The sequence below is a fragment of the Ammospiza caudacuta genome, chromosome 16 (assembly GCF_027887145.1).
Source record: "Ammospiza caudacuta isolate bAmmCau1 chromosome 16, bAmmCau1.pri, whole genome shotgun sequence".
Classification (NCBI taxonomy): Eukaryota; Metazoa; Chordata; class Aves; order Passeriformes; family Passerellidae; genus Ammospiza; species Ammospiza caudacuta.
Genome location: NC_080608.1, coordinates 2,458,454 through 2,478,139, shown reverse-complemented (window position 1 = coordinate 2,478,139; position 19,686 = coordinate 2,458,454). Strand labels below are relative to the sequence as shown.

At 57.7% G+C, this 19,686-nt stretch overlaps 2 protein-coding genes across 5 annotated transcripts in view; both read left to right on the top strand.

The window, feature by feature from the left end:
- LOC131565001 (protocadherin gamma-C5-like) overlaps window positions 1-19,686 on the top strand; it is a 229,623-nt gene that overhangs the window by 167,128 nt on the left and 42,809 nt on the right. Inside the window, exon 1 of one of the 4 annotated variants that reach the window (XM_058815639.1) lies at window positions 364-2,832. The exons of 2 other annotated variants lie outside the window; for them this stretch is intronic. In XM_058815639.1, coding sequence (XP_058671622.1) covers window positions 394-2,832 — 2,439 coding nt within the window. In that variant the 5' untranslated portion in view covers window positions 364-393. Of the gene's footprint in view, window positions 1-363; window positions 2,833-11,093; window positions 12,357-19,686 lie in introns of those variants that run through there. One more of the 4 variants, XM_058815641.1, reaches the window with a different exon arrangement.
- Window positions 4,980-11,000, top strand: LOC131564705 (protocadherin gamma-B5-like). Its single transcript, XM_058815255.1, has 4 exons — window positions 4,980-5,035; window positions 6,848-6,989; window positions 7,062-9,578; window positions 10,770-11,000. Exons 1-4 carry the CDS (start codon window positions 4,980-4,982, stop codon window positions 10,998-11,000), a joined length of 2,946 nt encoding a protein of 981 aa, XP_058671238.1.

Below are 19,686 nucleotides of genomic sequence, written 5' to 3'. Positions count from 1 at the left end.
ATGGGCTGGAGAAATGCGGAGGCAGGAGATCGGCGCTGGACGAAAAGCGACATCTCGCTGGCGACCGTGCCCTGTACGGAGCGAGGCAGGGCGGGCAGCGCCGGGCAGCGCTCGGTGCCTGCAGTGCCGGGAGGAGGCTGCGGGCGCCGCTGTTGACCGAGAGGAGCGAGAGGAAGCTCGGAGCGCTACCGGCAGCCCCGCCCGCTGCGGATCGGCTCACTCGGTTGCTCTCTCCCTGCCCGAACCTGTGGTCCCCGATCGTCCCCGCGGTGCTGGTCCATTCTGGAGCCAGGCGGAGGCACCGGCAGCTGCGCTCGGTGCAGGAGCTGAGAGCATTGAGTGGCAGCGGGATTGGATCGGCGGTGCTGCGGTGCCGGCGGAGCGGCGGCCGAGATGTGCGCGGCGGGGAGGCGCTGGGGCCGGCGGCAGCGAGCTCTGCTCTGGGCCGTGCTGCTGGCGGCGTGGGAGGCGGCGTGGGGGCAGCTGCGCTACTCGGTGCCCGAGGAGATGCCCAAGGGCTCGTTCGTGGGCGACGTGGCCAAGGACCTGGGACTGCAGCTGCCGGAGATCCGAGACCGCGGCGTCCGCGTTGTCTCCCAAGGTAGTGAACAGTATTTCGTTCTGCACGGGAAGACGGGACATTTGGTGACGGCAGAGAGGATGGACAGAGAGCAGTTGTGCGAGAGTGAACAGCAATGCGTGCTTCGCTGTGAGCTGATAGTGGAGGGGGAGATGAGGTTTTATAGAATAGAAGTGGAAATCACGGACATAAACGACAACGCTCCGAGCTTCAAAGATATTGAGCTGGAAGAGAGAATAAGTGAGACAACAGCCCCGGGGTCGCGATTTCCCCTGCCAGATGCTCACGACCCGGATTCGGGCCGGAATTCGCTGCAGAGCTACGAGCTGAGCGGTGACGAGCACTTCTCGCTGGCCGTGCAGGCGGGCCCCGGCGGCGATCAGCGTCCCGAGCTGGTGCTGGCGAAGGCGCTGGACCGGGAGGAGGCGGCGTTTCACGAGCTGGTGCTGAGGGCGATGGACGGCGGCGATCCGGCACGGACGGGCACGGCTCGGATCCGCGTGACCGTGGTGGACGCGAACGACAACGCGCCCGTGTTCAGCCAGGCGGAGTACACGGTGCGTGTGCCCGAGGACGTGCCCGTGGGCTCTGTCCTCGTCACTGTCACAGCTACGGACGCCGACGAGGGGCTGAATGGACACGTGAAATACTCGTTTAAGAAAATAACAGAAAAAGCCTCGAAGATATTGCATCTGGACTCTGAGACGGGAGCAATCACTCTGGGACGAAGCCTGGACTTCGAGGAAGGCGACTATTACGAACTGGAGGTGCAGGCACGGGACGGGGGAGACCATTTCGACACTGCCAAAGTCGCGATCACCGTCACAGACATAAATGATAACACTCCTGTGATTTCTTTACGGTCAGCTCTAAGTGAGATTTCTGAGGACGCTCCTCCGGGGACAGTGGTAGCCCTGCTCCAGGTAAATGATCGCGACTGGGGAGCCAACGGCGAGGTGCGCTGCTCGCTTGACAAGGACATCCCGTTCCGCCTGGAGAAGTCCTATGAAGACTACTACCGTGTGGTGACAGCGAGAGAGCTGGACCGGGAGCAGGTGTCGGAGTACAACGTGACGGTGCGGGCGGCCGACGGCGGGTCGCCGTCGCTGCAGAGCAGCGCGGTGCTGGCGCTGCGGGTGCTGGACGTGAACGACAACGCGCCGGTGTTCTTGGAGGAGCGCTACAGCGCGCGGCTGGCGGAGAACAACGCGGCGGGCGCGCTGGTGCTGACGGTGCGCGCCACGGACGCGGACTGGGGGCAGAACGCGCGCGTGCGCTACCGGCTGGCGGAGGGGCGGGTGCGGGGCGCGCCGCTGTCGTCGTACGTGTCGGTGCAGGCGGAGACGGGCGCGCTGTACGCGCTGCGCTCCTTGGACTACGAGCAGCTGCGCGAGCTGCAGCTGTGCGTGCGGGCGGAGGACGGCGGCGCGCCGGCGCTGAGCAGCAACGTGTCGGTGCGGCTGCAGATCGTGGACGAGAACGACAACGCGCCGCAGGTGCTGTACCCGCCGGCGGCCGCGGCGGCGGCGTGGTCGGGCGTGGAGCTGGCGCCGCGGCGGTCGGAGGCCGGCGCGCTGGTGGCCAAGGTGGTGGCGGTGGACGCGGACGCGGGGCAGAACGCGTGGCTGTCCTACGAGCTGGCCAAGGCCACGGAGCCGGGGCTGTTCCGCGTGGGGCCGCACAGCGGCGAGGTGCGCACGGCGCGCTCGCCGCTGGCCCGCGACGCGGCGCGCCACAGCCTGGTGGTGCTGGTGCGGGACCACGGGCGGCCGGCGCTGTCGGCCACGGCCACGCTGAGCGTGGTGCTGGCCGAGAGCGTGGCCGAGCTGCTGGCCGAGCTGGGCAGCGCGGCGCACGAGGCGGCGGCGCCGGGCGAGCCGGCCGCCAGCCTGACGCGCTGGCTCGTGCTGGCCGTGGCCGCCGTCTCGTGCCTCTTCGTGGCCTTCCTGCTGCTGCTGCTGGCGCTGCGCCTGCGCCGCTGCCACCGCCAGCAGCTGCTGCCGCCGGACAGCGGCGCCTCGCGCGGCGTGCCCGTCTCGCACTTCGTGGGCATCGACGGCGTGCGCGCCTTCCTGCAGTCCTACGCGCACGACGTGTCGCTCACGGCCGACTCGCGCAAGAGCCACCTGCGCTTCTCGGCCGCCAGCTGCTGCGACACCCTCCCGGCCCGGCCGCCGCCCGACGAGCCCGCGCCGCTGCTCGGCGACGAGGACACGGCCGGCGCCCTCCCCTCGGACCCCGCCCCTTCCTCGGTGAGTTGCTCTGCTCAGATTTCTCCGCGAGTCGTTCTTCTGACGGTGGTCTAGCATTTCCTCTCCGTGTTCTCTGTCTTTCATAAGAGACTTCGTCTAAAAGCATGGTCAAGTTTCCTTCTATTTACTTTTTAAGGCTAGTGCACGTTGTTGTCCTTATGTGAACATGGGGTGGGTTCTCAGTCTTCCAGTTAGAGAAGAAGGAAGGAGGGAGAAGGCTGCTGTTGGCAGGTTGTTGGTTAGGTCTGCGGTTTGGGTATTGATCAGCTTCCAGATGTTGTTCTCCTGTATCAGCTGTGCTGTTTAGAATCTTTGTTCCTGATAGCATTTGCTCCTCCCAAGGGATAGATCACGTTATTAAGAAATACAACTTATTAGCAGGCTCACGTGTCTTCCCAAGAGCACATGTTCTTTAATTGGTACAACGTGTCTTGAACAAAATAGTGATGGTTTTGTGTGGAATCTCTCTGTACGTTTTTCTCACCTTTTATTATTCTCCATGATGCATCATGAAGATCAGCAGGAAAAGTGTTTACATCATCGATACTTTGTTCTTTGTCCCCAAAGAGGATTGGACCAGGCAAGAAGTGGTCCTTGATGATGTCTGTCTGTCTGTTGTGAAGAGGAAAGATTCTCTTTAATTGTGATTCTTTGAAAAGGCTGTGCGTGGCTGCATGTGGAGGAGGAAATGGCGGAACTGCTTTGGTTTTTTCTTGTTTATTATTGTAGAACTATGTCAGATGTAGCTGGATGAGCCTTGCCTCAAAAGTATTTAGCATGGCCAGATAATTGTCTGCATGGGAAGGGAGAGAATCAAGATGCAGTTGGAGATAGAGGCGGGCATAATTCCCTGTGAGCAGATATTCACTGACTTAGTGTCTCTTGGAACATTGCTTGGCTTTACATTTAAGACCTATGAAGTCTCTTAACAGAACTTCAGTGAGCAGCAAATGTATCTTCCATAGCACAGAGATGTGCAGACAGCTGTGTGAATTTGATGCTGGAAAGAAAAATGGTCTGGAGAAGGGGGCCTTGACTGTCACATGTTTTTATGACAGATGGATGAAATGACAGCATGGATGGTGTGAAGGGTTGGAAATCTGAGTGCTGTGAGCTGTGTGTGAATGTCTGCTGAAAGACTCAAGGGAATGTTTTCCTCCATTCCCTGTTTAGATCCTGTTTTTAGGATGAAGCAATGTGTGGTTTTTCTTCCCAAAGTAATTATCTAGAAGATCTGTATTACAGCTGCAAGGAGAACCCTGGCAGGTTCTTAATAAGTATGTTCATGTCCTCTTAATGGTGTCACTGCAAAGCTGTGATTCAATGCCTGTAAAAAACGACATCAATGATCTACTGTGAATTATATTACCCAGAAGAGTGTTGTGAGCTGTTCAATTGTGCCACAAATGGCCAGAGAGAAGCAGTCTGTGTATGCAGAGACAGGGCTGGTGCTGGAGCTCACTGTGATACAGTTCAAAATGAATGAATGAATTGTGTCCAGTTCTGTTTGTCCTGGTGTTTAGATGAGGTCCATAGCTGTTTTTCCAAGCTTTTTGTTCCTCTTACTATCCAAGGAAATGACAGCCTGGGGCCTGTGGAGTGAGCTCCTGTGTAAGGACCCTGTGTAGTGGTTGCTGTCCAGTTTCCTGAGTTGTGTATATACTGCAGTTGACCCAATCTGCAATGTCAGGCCACGACTGATACTCTTCTGGTGTTTTCCCATTCTTGGCTGAGTTCATTTCAATTCCTTTGGGTAATATGTTTGGTTTGTATTCGTTTGGGTTGTATTGGGTTGGATTGTTTGTTGATTTGCTTGTATTTTTTTTCAAGGAGTAAATCTAAATGTGTCTGGCAATCTTGCAAACTCCAAAACATATAATTTTCCAGTAGGGAGTGTATCTGTTATCCATTCCTTGTAGCTGAACTTGTAATCATAGAATCCTAGAAGCACAGAATAGGAGAATGGTTTGTGTTGCAAAGGACCTTAAGGATCCTCTTGTTCCAGCTGCTCTGCCATGGGCAGGGACATCTTCCACCAGAGCAGGTGGCTCAGAGCCCCAGCCAGCCTGACCTTGAATATTTCATTCAACAAATACCACTTCATGAATGGATGTTTCCACGAGGTGTTGTATTTCTCTGCGGCCAAGATGCAGGCAAAATTGTGGTTTGTGTTGATGGTGAAACTGAAGGCTGTGAATGCAGAGTGAGGAGGGTGAGAGCTGAGTTCTGTGCCAGGCAAATGGGGAACTCAGTGTGGGTTTGGCAGAGAAATGGTTTGATTTCATGCTTGGTGCCCAAGGAAGTTCCTTGCTGTTCTGATTCTGGTGTCCCTGTCATGAAAGACAATGTCAGCCCTCCAAAAGTAACATTTTCCACAGGAGCTGTTCATGTAGAAGCATAACTCTTGGGTGGATGAGCTAATTAATCCTCTGTGAAACCTCCATAATCTGTACCTCTAGGCTACATACTAATGTAGAGTTACTTCACAAGTATAATTGCACTTCCACTCAGGCCTTTGTTTCCCAGAAGGTTGCAGCTCATTGTCACAATTCTGGTCAGTACTTTTAAATATGAAACAGTGACTGATGTTTTTCATCACATCCTTACTTCAGTCGCTTCAGACTGAGCGCTGTGTGGAGAATAAAAAATAGAATTAATAAGAAAATCTGCTGTAATTTGTCAGAATATTTTCCTTAAGGAAGAAGCTGATGAGAAGCTTTTTGAAATGATGGTTTCGTAACTGTGCAAATGATGGTTTCATAACTTTGCAGCCAAGCAAGGTGAGCAGGCCATGCAGTAAAATGAGTTGCTGAGGAGGGGAGTAATTCTGTAAATAACCCCCCTGTCCCGCTGTGCTGTGCATGTCAGGGCCACACTTGCCCCTTGAGACCTCAGGGACATTCCGATGCTCTCAGGGATGAATTTTAAGGCCTGCAATAAAGGTCAGGAAGAATTCACTGTGAGCATCTCTGACTCCTTGTATTCTTCTAATGTTTCCTTCCATGATGTGATTCATGTTTTTTGGTTTCATTGCAGGTTTTTGTGCTTAGTTTTGTTTTCACTTGATTTACACAATATGTGGGTATACTTCCAATTAGTAACACCTTTTTTTAGTAACATATGATGTGCCAATGTCTCCTGCTCTAGTTGCTGTTGGAGAGAAAAGCAGGAGATATGACAGTGACTTTTTATGTGCTCTTGCTGGGAGAAATAGATGTAAATATGACTTTAGTAGACTTTGCCTCTCTGTGGAACAGAGCATGTGATAAGGACAGGGAGAAGATTTCCCCTAAGGCAATGGTTTGATGAGCCATTCTCAGTTGGATGACTACTGATCTTTTAGTATGGTTGTTTATCATTTGTGTGCTCTAGAATCCTTCAGGTCCTTATCATAATGGAGTTGAGCAGACAACTGTACCTCCGTCCTGGGTGTGTCTGCAGTGCATTATCATCTCATGATGGATTTGAGCAGTGAGGAGATGGCCACGAGCAAAACCTCACAGTGGCCTGGCATGGAAGAAAAAGCAGAGGGGGGAGCTCTGTGTGTATGGCTAGAGAAGAACTCGGTCATTGCCTTCTCAGAAAGAAAAGAGTAAATGTTATTCTGCTATCTTGGCATAGGGGATGCTTACATTGCATTACGTGGATCTGTATCTCCAACTGATTATTCCCAGATAATGAGAGGACAATTGAGGAAAATGTGGAAAAGCTGTTGAAATCTTCTCTATATTAACGGTTATTGCTGGTGTTAATGGCCCATAATTGTATTAAGAGCGGCTGAATTCCATTCTATACTGCCCTGCAATTAATATTTCCTTGTGACTGTGGAATGTGACCTAAAAGAATGTCTTAAAGCACCGGCCAACATATCTCACATAGAAACGCCTTGCAGTTGAATTAAGCAGGAGCTGCCGCTCTCGGTGTTTTTGGTGGGGGAGAGCCCCCGGGGCCGGTGCAGCCGCTGAGCCCCGCCCAAAGCCGGGCGCCCTTGAGCGCGGCCGTGCGGCGGCTGCAGTGTCGCGGCGGCGCCTCCGGGTGTCGCTGTTGGCCGCCGCCGAGCGCCGCTGGAGCCGCCGCCGCCGCAGCGTCCTGCCCCCGCAGGCTGCTCGCTCGCCCGGCGCCGGCCGCAGCGGCATCGACAGCGGCGGCGGCGAGAGGCGGCCCGAGCGGTGTGGGTGGCTTTGAGCGGTGTCTGTTTTGGGCGGCGAGAGCGGCTGGAAGGGAGGCAGGGCAGCGGCAGGAGGCAGGAGCGCGGCGAGCGCAGCGGGCAGAGAATGGCGGTGAGGCGGCGGCAGAGGCTTGGGCCGGGCGGCGGGCGAGCGCTGCTGGCCGCGCTGCTGCTGCTGCTGCTGTGCGTGTGGTGCCGGGCGGCGGCCGAGCGGGTCCGCTACGCCATCGCCGAGGAGCTGGGCAGAGGCTCGCTCGTGGGGCCGCTGGCGCGGGACCTGGGGCTCAGCGCGGACGAGCTGCCGGCGCGCAAGCTGCGGCTGAGCGGGGAGAAGCAATACTTCACGGTGAATGAGGAGAACGGGAACCTGTACGTGAACGAGAGGCTGGACCGGGAGGAGATGTGCGGCGAGTCGGCGACCTGCTCCGTCAGCTTCGAGGCGCTGGTGCACAACCCTCTGAACGTTTTCCACATCCAAGTGTCCATCGAGGACGTAAATGACAACTCCCCGGTGTTCAGCAAAGCAGTTCTAGAACTCGAGATCGGTGAATTGATCCCTCCCGGTGCTCGGTTTCCGCTGGAGATGGCCCGAGATGCAGACGCAGGAAGCAACTCGCACCTGACTTATCAACTAACCAGCAACCCGTCTTTCTCACTCGCAATGAAGGAAAAGCCAGGTGGAAAGAAGCAGCCAGAATTAGTCCTGGAGAGAGTGTTGGATCGGGAGAAGCAGAGTTCCTTTGAGTTGGTACTGACGGCGGTGGACGGTGGGGAACCTGCGAGGTCCGGCACTGTCCAGGTTCGCATCAACGTGACAGATGCCAACGACAACCCACCCGTGTTCAGCAAAAATCTCTACGAGGCGAGAGTGCCGGAGAATCTTCCAGTGGGGTCTCTAGTGCTGCGGGTGCGGGCGACAGATGCTGACGCAGGCTCGAACGGGCGAGTGGCCTACTCCTTTGGCAGCGTCCCGGACTCCGTCAGGGCGTTGTTCACTATCGATCGTGACAGCGGGGAAGTGAGGACAGCGGGCCCCCTCGATTTCGAGGGACAGAGTAAATACATCTTCGGCGTGGAGGCGACGGACGGAGGCGGGCTCACCGATGACTGCGAAGTGCAGATCGATATCACGGACGAGAACGACAACGCGCCCGAGATCACGATTTTGTCGCTGTCGAGCCCCGTGCCCGAGGACACGCCAGCGGGGACCGTGGTCGCCGTGTTGAAAGTTCGGGACCGGGACTCTGGCGAGAACGGTCAGGTGTCGTGCGAGCTGTCGGGAGAGGCGCCGCTGTCGATCGCGGCGTCGTCGGGCGGGTCGTACAAGGTGGTGACATCGGGCGCGCTGGACCGCGAGCGGGCGTCGGAGCATCGCGTGTCGGTGGTGGCCCGGGACCGGGGCAGGCCGGCGCTGCGGAGCAGCAGGGAGCTGGTGCTGGAGGTGTCGGACGTGAACGACAACGCGCCGGTGTTCGAGGAGGCGGCGTACAGCGCGTACGTGGCGGAGAACAACGCGGCGGGCGCGCTGGTGCTGCGCGTGCAGGCGCGGGACGCGGACGCGGGCGCCAACGGGCGCGTGAGCTACTGGCTGGCGGGCGGCAGCGCGGGCGCGGCGGGCGCGGCGCCGCTCGTGTCGGTGGAGGCGCGGAGCGGCGCGCTGTACGCGCAGCGCTCCTTGGACTACGAGCAGTGCCGCGAGTTCACGGTGGCCGTGCGGGCGCAGGACGGCGGCTCGCCGGCGCGCAGCTCCACGGCCACGGTGCGCGTCTTCGTGCTGGACCGCAACGACAACGCGCCCAGGGTGCTCTGGCCCGCGGCGGCGGCCGGGCCGGGAGAGGCTGCGGGAGGGGCGGCGGCGGCGCCTTTCGAGGTGGTTCCGCGCTCGGCCGAGGCCGGCTACCTGGTGGCCAAGGTGGTGGCGGTGGACGCGGACGCGGGGCGCAACGCGTGGCTGTCGTACGAGCTGGTGCAGGCGTCGGAGCCGGCGCTGTTCCGCGTGGGGCTGCACAGCGGCGAGGTGCGCACGGCGCGCGCCGTGGGCGAGCGGGACGCGGCCAAGCAGCGGCTGGTGGCCGTGGTGAAGGACCACGGGCAGCCGGCGCTGTCGGCCACGGCCACGCTGCACGTGGTGCTGGCCGAGAGCTTGCAGGAGGCGCTGCCGGAGCTGAGCGAGCGGCCGGCGGGCGCCGAGGCGGCGGCGGCGGCCGAGCTGCAGTTCTACCTGGTGCTGGCGCTGGCGCTGCTCTCGGCGCTCTTGGTGCTGAGCGTGGCGCTGGCCGTGCTGGCGCGGCTGCGCCGGGCCGGGCCGCCCGCCGTGCTGCGCTGCCTGGGCGCGCAGCGCTTCTCGCTGGCCGGCGCCGCCTTCCCGGCCGACTTCTGCGAGGGCACCTTGCCCTACTCCTACAACCTGTGCGTGCCGCCGCCCGCCCGCGCCGTGCCCGAGGCCGCTTGGCCGCCGCCGCCGCCGGTGCCCATCCTGTCGGCGGAGGAGCTTCTGGGCGGCGATTCCTGCGAGAAACCGAGTCCGGGCAGTACCGCCCTGAGGGGAGAGCCACTGGCCGACCCCAAGGCTCCTCAGGTCTGTGAATCGAATTCCTTCCTTCTTCGCCTTTAAATAACGGCGTGCCCGTGGCCGCGAGCTACTGTGGTTGATTTCTTCCCTGAATCTTTTAAGTGGTTATGTTTTATTCTATGATTTCGTGAAATAATCCTTCCTCGTTTTTCTTTTTGCATCAAGTATGGCGAACGGGCAATAGCTGCCTCATTTGCTGCAAGCTTGGTCGGGTCTGTGGGAGGTTCTTACCGTTCAGTATTTTTGAATCGCATTTTAATTCGTGATATATTCCGATTTAGTTGAAGGATTTTATTTAGGATAGTGATTTTTTCCGAATTGGAACTTGTATTAAGGAGGAAGGTGCATCTTTATTGTGTAGAATGAGATGTACATGACGGGCTTGGTTTGGAGAGTTTTCCTTCCCGACGGCTTTTTGTCAAAGCTGTGTGTTTGGACCTTCTGATATGTGGAACAAACCCGTTCTTTTGAGGGAAGGCTGCTGTAGGAATGCTTCCACAGTCAGGTTAATTTAGGATTTCAAAAACGCTCTCTGTGTATGGACCCTACTCTGTATGTATCACTTGCTAAGTACCCGAACTCTGTGCCTCGCCTTAGTGCCATTATCATCTAGATGTTGCCGATACTTGACGTAATGCCCAGGTATTAAGTCAGCAGAGCCAGCATTGTCATGCCTGTATTGAGCAAAATTGTAATGAAAAATGGCGAAGTTGTGATTGAAGAAGGGGGAGTAACGCAGATTTATTAGGAGTAGTGTGTGATGTGCCGGCGCAAAATAGCAACGACTTTCCCTGCAGTGCTGAATTCGGTGACCGTTGTGAACATTGTGACTGTTCATGAGTAGTTCTCCTATTCCTTAACTTTATATGATCCTCTAAAAGGCAGTTTTTCAAGCACTCGTATAAAAACTGGAATTGGTGTAGCTGTTTGCGCTTTTGATCGTATGCAGTAAAGCTCGTGATACTTCAGACGTCACATTCAGGGATAGTTTCATCCATGTTATACGATCATGATAAAGACATTTTCGTGGGCGGTAGGAATAGCATAATCACAGGAGGCGTGTTGCTTCTGTCACGTCTTCAGGGGTGGAGGCTGAAACTAGAGATCAAAAGCCCAAGCAGGAGGTACGCGCTGGACTAAAGGCGACGTTTTCTTAGCCGTCATGTCCCGCCCCGCGAGCTGCCCGTGGGAAGGCAGGGCGGGCAGCGCCGGGCAGCGCTCGGTGCCTGCAGTGCCGGGAGGAGGCTGCGGGCGCCGCTGTTGACCGAGAGGAGCGAGAGGAAGCTCGGAGCGCTACCGGCAGCCCCGCCCGCTGCGGATCGGCTCGATCACTCGCTCGCTCGGAGTCTGGCTCGGCCGCCGGCAGGTCTGCGAGCGTCCCTGCGGTGCGGAGCCAATCTGTGGCAAGACGGAGGAACCGGTGGCTGAAATACCGTGCAGAAGCTGGGAGCAGAGTCGGAGCCAGTGCTGTCTGGGTTGGCGGCAGCGAGCTGAAAGCGAACGAGCGGTGCCGCTGTGGAGATGTGCGCGGCGGGGAGGCGCTGGGGCCGGCGGCAGCGAGCTCTGCTCTGGGCCGTGCTGCTGGCGGCGTGGGAGGCGGCGTGGGGGCAGCTGCGCTACTCGGTGCCCGAGGAGATGCCCAAGGGCTCGTTCGTGGGCGACGTGGCCAAGGACCTGGGGCTGCAGCTGCCGGAGATCCGAGACCGCGGCGTCCGGGTGGTCTCCGAAGGTAGGACACAGTATTTCGCTCTGCACGGGAAGACGGGACATTTGGTGACGGCAGATAGGATCGACAGAGAGCAGCTGTGCCGGCTGGTGGAGAAATGCGTGCTGCGCTGTGAGCTGATAGTGGAGGGACAGATGCAGGTTTATGGGATCCAAGTGGAAATCATGGACATTAACGACAACGCGCCGAGCTTCAAAGAAGTTGAGCTGGAAGAAACAATAGGTGAGACGACATCTCCGGGATCTCGGTTTCCCTTACCCGAGGCTCACGACCCTGACTCGGGCCGGAATTCTCTGCAGAGCTACGAGCTGAGCGGTGACGAGCACTTCTCGCTGGCCGTGCAGGCGGGCCCCGGCGGCGATCAGCGTCCCGAGCTGGTGCTGGCGAAGGCGCTGGACCGGGAGGAGGCGGCGTTTCACGAGCTGGTGCTGAGGGCGATGGACGGCGGCGATCCGGCACGGACGGGCACGGCTCGGATCCATGTGACCGTGGTGGACGCGAACGACAACGTGCCCGTGTTCAGCCAGGCGGAGTACACGGTGCGTGTGCCCGAGGACGTGCCCGTGGGCTCTGTCCTCGTCACTGTCACAGCTACGGACGCCGACGAAGGGCTGAATGGTCATGTGAAATACTCGTTGAAAAAAGTGTCGGACATGGCATCGAATATTTTCCATCTGGACTCTCAGAGTGGAGCTATCACTCTGTTGCAGAGCCTGGACTTCGAGGAAGGCGACTCTTACGAACTGGAGGTGCAGGCACGGGACGGAGGAGACCATTTCGACACTGCCAAAGTAACGATAGCTGTCACGGACATAAACGATAATGCGCCGGTAATTTCAGTGAGGTCGGCACTAAGTGAGATTTCCGAGGACGCTCCGACAGGGACGGTGGTCGCCCTGCTGCACGTGCAGGACCGGGACTCTGGAGCGAAAGGCGAGGTTCGGTGCTCGCTTGATGGGAACGTCCCGTTCCGGCTGGAGAAGTCCTATGAAGACTACTACCGCGTGTTGACAGCGAGAGAGCTGGACCGGGAGCAGGTGTCGGAGTACAACGTGACGGTGCGGGCGGCCGACGGCGGGTCGCCGTCGCTGCAGAGCAGCGCGGTGCTGGCGCTGCGGGTGCTGGACGTGAACGACAACGCGCCGGTGTTCTTGGAGGAGCGCTACAGCGCGCGGCTGGCGGAGAACAACGCGGCGGGCGCGCTGGTGCTGACGGTGCGCGCCACGGACGCGGACTGGGGGCAGAACGCGCGCGTGCGCTACCGGCTGGCGGAGGGGCGGGTGCGGGGCGCGCCGCTGTCGTCGTACGTGTCGGTGCAGGCGGAGACGGGCGCGCTGTACGCGCTGCGCTCCTTGGACTACGAGCAGCTGCGCGAGCTGCAGCTGTGCGTGCGGGCGGAGGACGGCGGCGCGCCGGCGCTGAGCAGCAACGTGTCGGTGCGGCTGCAGATCGTGGACGAGAACGACAACGCGCCGCAGGTGCTGTACCCGCCGGCGGCCGCGGCGGCGGCGTGGTCGGGCGTGGAGCTGGCGCCGCGGCGGTCGGAGGCCGGCGCGCTGGTGGCCAAGGTGGTGGCGGTGGACGCGGACGCGGGGCAGAACGCGTGGCTGTCCTACGAGCTGGCCAAGGCCACGGAGCCGGGGCTGTTCCGCGTGGGGCCGCACAGCGGCGAGGTGCGCACGGCGCGCTCGCCGCTGGCCCGCGACGCGGCGCGCCACAGCCTGGTGGTGCTGGTGCGGGACCACGGGCGGCCGGCGCTGTCGGCCACGGCCACGCTGAGCGTGGTGCTGGCCGAGAGCGTGGCCGAGCTGCTGGCCGAGCTGGGCAGCGCGGCGCACGAGGCGGCGGCGCCGGGCGAGCCGGCCGCCAGCCTGACGCGCTGGCTCGTGCTGGCCGTGGCCGCCGTCTCGTGCCTCTTCGTGGCCTTCCTGCTGCTGCTGCTGGCGCTGCGCCTGCGCCGCTGCCACCGCCAGCAGCTGCTGCCGCCGGACAGCGGCGCCTCGCGCGGCGTGCCCGTCTCGCACTTCGTGGGCATCGACGGCGTGCGCGCCTTCCTGCAGTCCTACGCGCACGACGTGTCGCTCACGGCCGACTCGCGCAAGAGCCACCTGCGCTTCTCGGCCGCCAGCTGCTGCGACACCCTCCCGGCCCGGCCGCCGCCCGACGAGCCCGCGCCGCTGCTCGGGGACGAGGACCCGGCCGGCGCCCTCCCCTCGGATCCCGCCCCTCCCTCGGTGAGTGTCTCGGATCGAATTCTGGCCGTGACGCATCCTCCTGGTGCTTCCCTATCCTCTTATCCCCCTGGTGTGTTTGTCCTGAGTAGGGCAGTACTCCGACAAGTTTGTCATAAGCTCGATGAGTGACGCACTGGTGCCTCTTGGTGCGGGGTGGTGGACGTAGTAGTCTGATCTCAGTGTTACGATTGTTGAGCTTTTTAGGAGAATTCGAGTTCTTCTCTGCTGGAGATTCTGTGATTGCGAGCTTTTGTTTTTGTGGGTGCGGGTTGTTTAATTCCGGTCATGTTGCCAGTATTCGGTTTGCTATTCGGTATTGCATGGTAAAGAAGTGGAAGTTTGCGTTGTTGTCAGTATCAGCTGTGTTCTCGACAGCACGTGTGCTTGAGGCAGTGTGAGAGAACATTTTATTACTGTCTAGAAATTTTAAGTTTGCGATAGTGTTTTTAGTTTTGTATGGAATCTTATGGCTTTATTGTTTTTCTTCCCTATCCGCCCGCATCATTCCTTGCTCGTGGATATAGTACCCCCTCGTCTTACATTTTTAGATTTTTATTATCGTTTAAAACAGAGCGTTAACTACACTGTAGTATGGATTTTAACAGCAGCAATTATCTCAAGTCTGTCTTTGGTATAATTAATTATCCCTCTCCCCGTATTCCTTTTCTATACATAGTATTTAGGATATATGTAAGCCATTGTTTGAAATTGAACGTGGACCCGTGTTTGACTGCTTTGTTTTGCGTTTTTTACATTTCTGACTTTTGAAAGGGTCTCATTGAGTGTCCCTTGCAGCACTGTCAACATTTGTAGCTTTCTCTTTTTTCCAGGAGACCATTCCCAGGCATTTTTTGAGTTTGCTTGTGGGAATTTCTTTGGTGGATTAAAATGTGAGGTTCACACTCGGGAGTGAGTAGACATGGTGGAAGAGTAGCACAGTTGTTTTCTGCTAATGTTGTTAAATCTAAATTGGCACCGGTTTGTCACCTTCGTGGTGCATCATCATTGTGTCCCTGAAAAGATGGAGGGGAAGAACTGGGTGTTCCCAGAGAGAAGGTTCAGATTAGAGACCATATGACTCTTTTTATACCTTCAAATTATGGGTGAATATCTAGAAATTGGAATGCATTGTCCAGATTTCTGCTGAGATGCGTTACAGGCGGCACTGCAAGAAATGTTGAGATATGCTCGTGTAAGGGTTGTATGTGCTTTTTACAGCACCCTAAATCTTGTTTTGTATCGTTCTCTCATGTAGCAGCACTCAATCTTTCCATGCCGAGTGTTTTAAATCGATGCAATGTAGGAGGAAGAGTGCTATGTACCTTGTTAATGCATCACTGGTTAGAAATGTTTTTTGTTTCTGTGCTCCTTATCAGCCAGTGAGCACAATGCAGAGTTACTGCACCTGGAGTGATTTTGCGAGAATGACCTGATTGCCCCCGAGAAACCTGTTCTGCAAACAAAAATTGATTTCTGAAAGATTGTTGCTGTTCAATGGGCATTTTTGGTCTATTTTACTCTTTGCCATTGTGCCTTTTTCAGAGAGATGGTGCTGTAGCCGAGAGTGCAGTGACAGTAGGTCCTGATGTGCTAAAGTTCATTTGCCAATGTTAATTTCTTGATCACAGCACTGCTCACAGGTTTGGACTCTTAGACATACACAGGTATTTTTATCACGAGCTGTTTATTGGTTGAAGGTTTTTCCAAAAGTCAGTCGTCTGTTTTTGTATTTATCACAGTTGCTGTACAACACAGAGTGTTTAATTAATGTTAGTTATTTGAAAGCAGTGTCGAATTTATTTAATATAACAAAGGGTGAGAAGGGCGAGATTTTTCTTAAGTACTTTCTCAGCATTCTCTCTCTGAAGCCAGAGTGTGGCTGCTTCTTGTTGTGGAGGAAGAGCCTGTTCTCTCAGCAATGTTAGGCTGAGCAATCATTTCCTAATAACTGCTGCCACTGTCTTTGTTTTTTTTTCGAGACAGTGACAAGAGTGGCATAAGAGGGAACTGAGTTATCACCAGGACCCTGTGAGTGAGCGCAGTAAGAATTCATGGAGTTATTTCTTGAGCAGTGAGAGAGTTGGTAAAACTTTCTGTACCTGTAATTTCCCAAAACCTGGTTTGGGTAGCGCTTGGAATGGTTCAGTTGATCATAATGTGCCCTGCTCTCTACAAGGCCATGAAACAAGAGCTGTTGGTTCATGGAGAGTCTTGTATTTCGTGATTTCCTTTGGTTCTTGCAGAGAGGTGGAGCCAGCATAAACAGTCACTGAGGTAGATCAAGTGTTTTTTCACAGGTGTGCTCTCAAGAGTGTTTTTTCATTTCTGCTTTCAGACCATCTCATGCCAGGAGCATTCAGTGTTTTATCGTTTTATCATGGCAAAGGACATGTCAGGGTGTTTGAGCTGTGAGCAAACTGCCTTCTCTAGTTGTGCCCTTCTGAGATTCGTTTTGCTGACTTTTTTCTTTTGTTGTTGTCTTTTTATCTCGAAGTCTTTGTCCTGGGAAAGGTAGCTGACATGTCATGTATGCCTCAGGCATCACCACAGAAGAGTATTAACCCTCATTTTTACAATTCTCAGAGTAAAAAATTCAGCACGCTGCTAAGTGAAATATCCTGGGAGCCTGGATACCTTTTTTCAGTCTGCCCCCGTTCTGAGATCTACTTACTTAAGCCGTTCACTGAAAAAACTTTTTGAAGAAATGCTTTACCAGGTTATTCTTCCCAGATCTAGGACAAGAAGTTGTGGTAATCTCTATGATTTGTAAAACTCAACATGTAAGCATAATGCTGTAACAGAGAATAAGACTTGCCATTTCCTCCCAGTCACAGTTACTTTGAGACGGATATAAAATAAAGGGAATATAAACAAGAATCTCCAGAAAGAAGACGTTGCTTCTGGTGCTTCTTTTATACAAGGGTTTCTCTTCCAAAGTATTTTGTTGACGTTGCTTCACAGATATGGTAGAAATGAAATAAAAGAGCTGGGTAAAGAGTACCCACAGCAGTAACAGAAGGGATAGGAATCTGCAAAGAATTTGATGCACAGTGCACCTGCTTGTACTTACCTGTACTCACCTTTGCCCCCTTGTACGAAGTCTGCGTGATCCTCCACTACTCCAGTACACGTTCCCCAGTCAGGCTCTGCAGTTTTGCTTCCGAACAGAGCTCCTCGATTCCCTTTTCCGCGGGTATTAAAAAATTCTCCAAACTGAACTCCGACTCGCGCTTTTGGGTAGCTGATGGACATGAGCCGCGAACGGTGCTGCCCGGGGCGAGGCCCCGCTGGCGCGGCCGTGCGGCGGCTGCAGTGTCGCGGCGGCGCCTCCGGGTGTCGCTGTTGGCCGCCGCCGAGCGCCGCTGGAGCCGCCGCCGCCGCAGCGTCCTGTCCCCGCAGGCTGCTCGCTCGCCCGGCGCCGGCCGCAGCGGCAGCGGCACCGACAGCAGCGGCGGGAGAGAAGGCGTGCCGACATCGCTGTCTTCCAGTGGTTTTGGGCGGCGAGAGCGGCTGGAAGGGAGGCAAGTCAGCGGCAGGAGGCAGGAGCGCGGCGAGCGCAGCGGGCAGAGAATGGCGGTGAGGCGGCGGCAGAGGCTTGGGCCGGGCGGCGGGCGAGCGCTGCTGGTCGCGCTGCTGCTGTGCGTGTGGTGCCGGGCGGCGGCCGAGCGGGTCCGCTACGCCATCGCCGAGGAGCTGGGCAGAGGCTCGCTCGTGGGGCCGCTGGCGCGGGACCTGGGGCTCAGCGCGGACGAGCTGCCGGCGCGCAAGCTGCAGGTGGCGTCTGGCGGCAAGAAGCAGCTGAAATACTTCATGGTGAATGAGGAGAACGGGAACCTGTACGTGAACGAGAGGCTGGACCGGGAGGAGATGTGCGGCGAGTCGGCGACCTGCTCCGTCAGCTTCGATGTGCTGGTGCACAACCCGCTGAATATTTTCCGCGTCGAGGTGGATATTGAGGACGTGAACGACAACGCGCCGCGCTTTCTTAAGGAAAATATCCACTTCGAAATAATTGAATCTACACCTCCTGGTGCCCGATTTTCCGTGGATGTGGCCGAGGACGCAGACGTGGGCAGTAACTCGCTGCAGGGCTATGAGCTGGAGGCCAACGGGTTCTTCGCGGTGGAGGTGAAGGAGAGCCAGGACGGCAGCAAGTTCGCGGAGCTGGTGCTGCGCCGTGCACTGGATCGAGAGAGCGAGCCGAGTCTGCGTCTGCTGCTGACGGCGCTGGATGGAGGAGACCCGCCCCGGACTGGCACCGCCCAGCTCTGGATCAACGTCACGGACGCCAACGACAACCCACCCGTGTTCGCGCAGGACCGGTACCGCGTCAGCCTGCGCGAGGACACGCCTCCAGGATCGACGGTGCTGAACGTGACAGCCTCTGATGCCGATGCCGGCACCAACGCTCGCATCACCTACGGCTTCGGGAAAATGCCGGCTAAGGTGCTTCAAAAGTTCGTGGTGGATGCAGAGAGTGGGACGATCAGTCTGCAGGAGGGGCTGGATTTTGAGGACACACGAGGCTACATGCTGCGGGTGGAAGCGAGGGACGGTGGCGGTTTGGTAGCCCACTGCAAGGTAGAGGTGGAGGTGCAGGACGTGAACGACAATGCGCCCGAGATCACGGTTCTGTCATTGTCAAGCCTGGTGCCCGAAGACTCGCCAGCTGGCACCGTGGTGGCCCTGCTGAATGTGAATGACCCGGACTCCGGCGAGAACGGTCAGGTGTCGTGCGAGCTGTCGGGAGAGGCGCCGCTGTCGATCGTGGCGTCGTCGGGCGGCTCGTACAAGGTGGTGACATCGGGCGCGCTGGACCGCGAGCGGGCGTCGGAGCATCGCGTGACGGTGGTGGCCCGGGACCGGGGCAGGCCGGCGCTGCGGAGCAGCAGGGAGCTGGTGCTGGAGGTGTCGGACGTGAACGACAACGCGCCGGTGTTCGAGGAGGCGGCGTACAGCGCGTACGTGGCGGAGAACAACGCGGCGGGCGCGCTGGTGCTGCGCGTGCAGGCGCGTGACGCGGACGCGGGCGCCAACGGGCGCGTGAGCTACTGGCTGGCGGGCGGCAGCGCGGGCGCGGCGGGCGCGGCGCCGCTCGTGTCGGTGGAGGCGCGGAGCGGCGCGCTGTACGCGCAGCGCTCCTTGGACTACGAGCAGTGCCGCGAGTTCACGGTGGCCGTGCGGGCGCAGGACGGCGGCTCGCCGGCGCGCAGCTCCACGGCCACGGTGCGCGTCTTCGTGCTGGACCGCAACGACAACGCGCCCAGGGTGCTCTGGCCCGCGGCGGCGGCCGGGCCGGGAGAGGCTGCGGGAGGGGCGGCGGCGGCGCCTTTCGAGGTGGTTCCGCGCTCGGCCGAGGCCGGCTACCTGGTGGCCAAGGTGGTGGCGGTGGACGCGGACGCGGGGCGCAACGCGTGGCTGTCGTACGAGCTGGTGCAGGCGTCGGAGCCGGCGCTGTTCCGCGTGGGGCTGCACAGCGGCGAGGTGCGCACGGCGCGCGCCGTGGGCGAGCGGGACGCGGCCAAGCAGCGGCTGGTGGCCGTGGTGAAGGACCACGGGCAGCCGGCGCTGTCGGCCACGGCCACGCTGCACGTGGTGCTGGCCGAGAGCTTGCAGGAGGCGCTGCCGGAGCTGAGCGATAGAGACGCTGTTTCTCTCCTGACGTCTGATCTGAACCTCATTCTTGTTTTGTCGCTTTCCGTCGTGTCCTTATTATTCGTTTCCACGGTAATTTTTGTTTTTTTCTTTAAATGTCGACAATCGAGGAGCCCTCCCATTTTTATAACTTCTGATAAGGAACTGTATTCCACCTTGGGGTCAAAAGCACCGTACAACTACTGCAGCAGCACCCTTCCCTTGCCCTATTCCTACGAGGTGTGTTTAGCCTCTGAGTCGGGGCAGAAGGACTTCACGTTCCTGAGACCAGGGGCGGCAGCCTTGTCTGCTGATCTCCTGTCCGCTGATCCCGGCTCAGGCACTCGTTCTGGGAAGGACCCCCCCAGCCCTGGGAGCTCGGCACAGGTGAGCTTCTGCCCTACGCTCCCTCTCAGTGAGTTTTTGTGAATCTTTTTTCCTTCTGTTCTGCTGTGGGTGATCTGTGGGGAACCGGCAGATCTGAACGTGCCGGCGCCCTGCTCACTAGCTGAGGGGTGTG

Excerpts from the sequence above, each read along its gene's own strand:
- LOC131564705 (XM_058815255.1), top strand. The coding sequence starts at position 4,980 with ATGCAGGCAAAATTGTGGTTTGTGTTGATGGTGAAACTGAAGGCTGTG. Across the intron at positions 5,036-6,847 it reads CTGAAGGCTGTGAATGCAGA|TGTCGCGGCGGCGCCTCCGG; the intron begins GTGAGGAGGGTG and ends CGGCGGCTGCAG. Across the intron at positions 6,990-7,061 it reads GACAGCGGCGGCGGCGAGAG|GGCAGCGGCAGGAGGCAGGA; the intron begins GCGGCCCGAGCG and ends GAAGGGAGGCAG.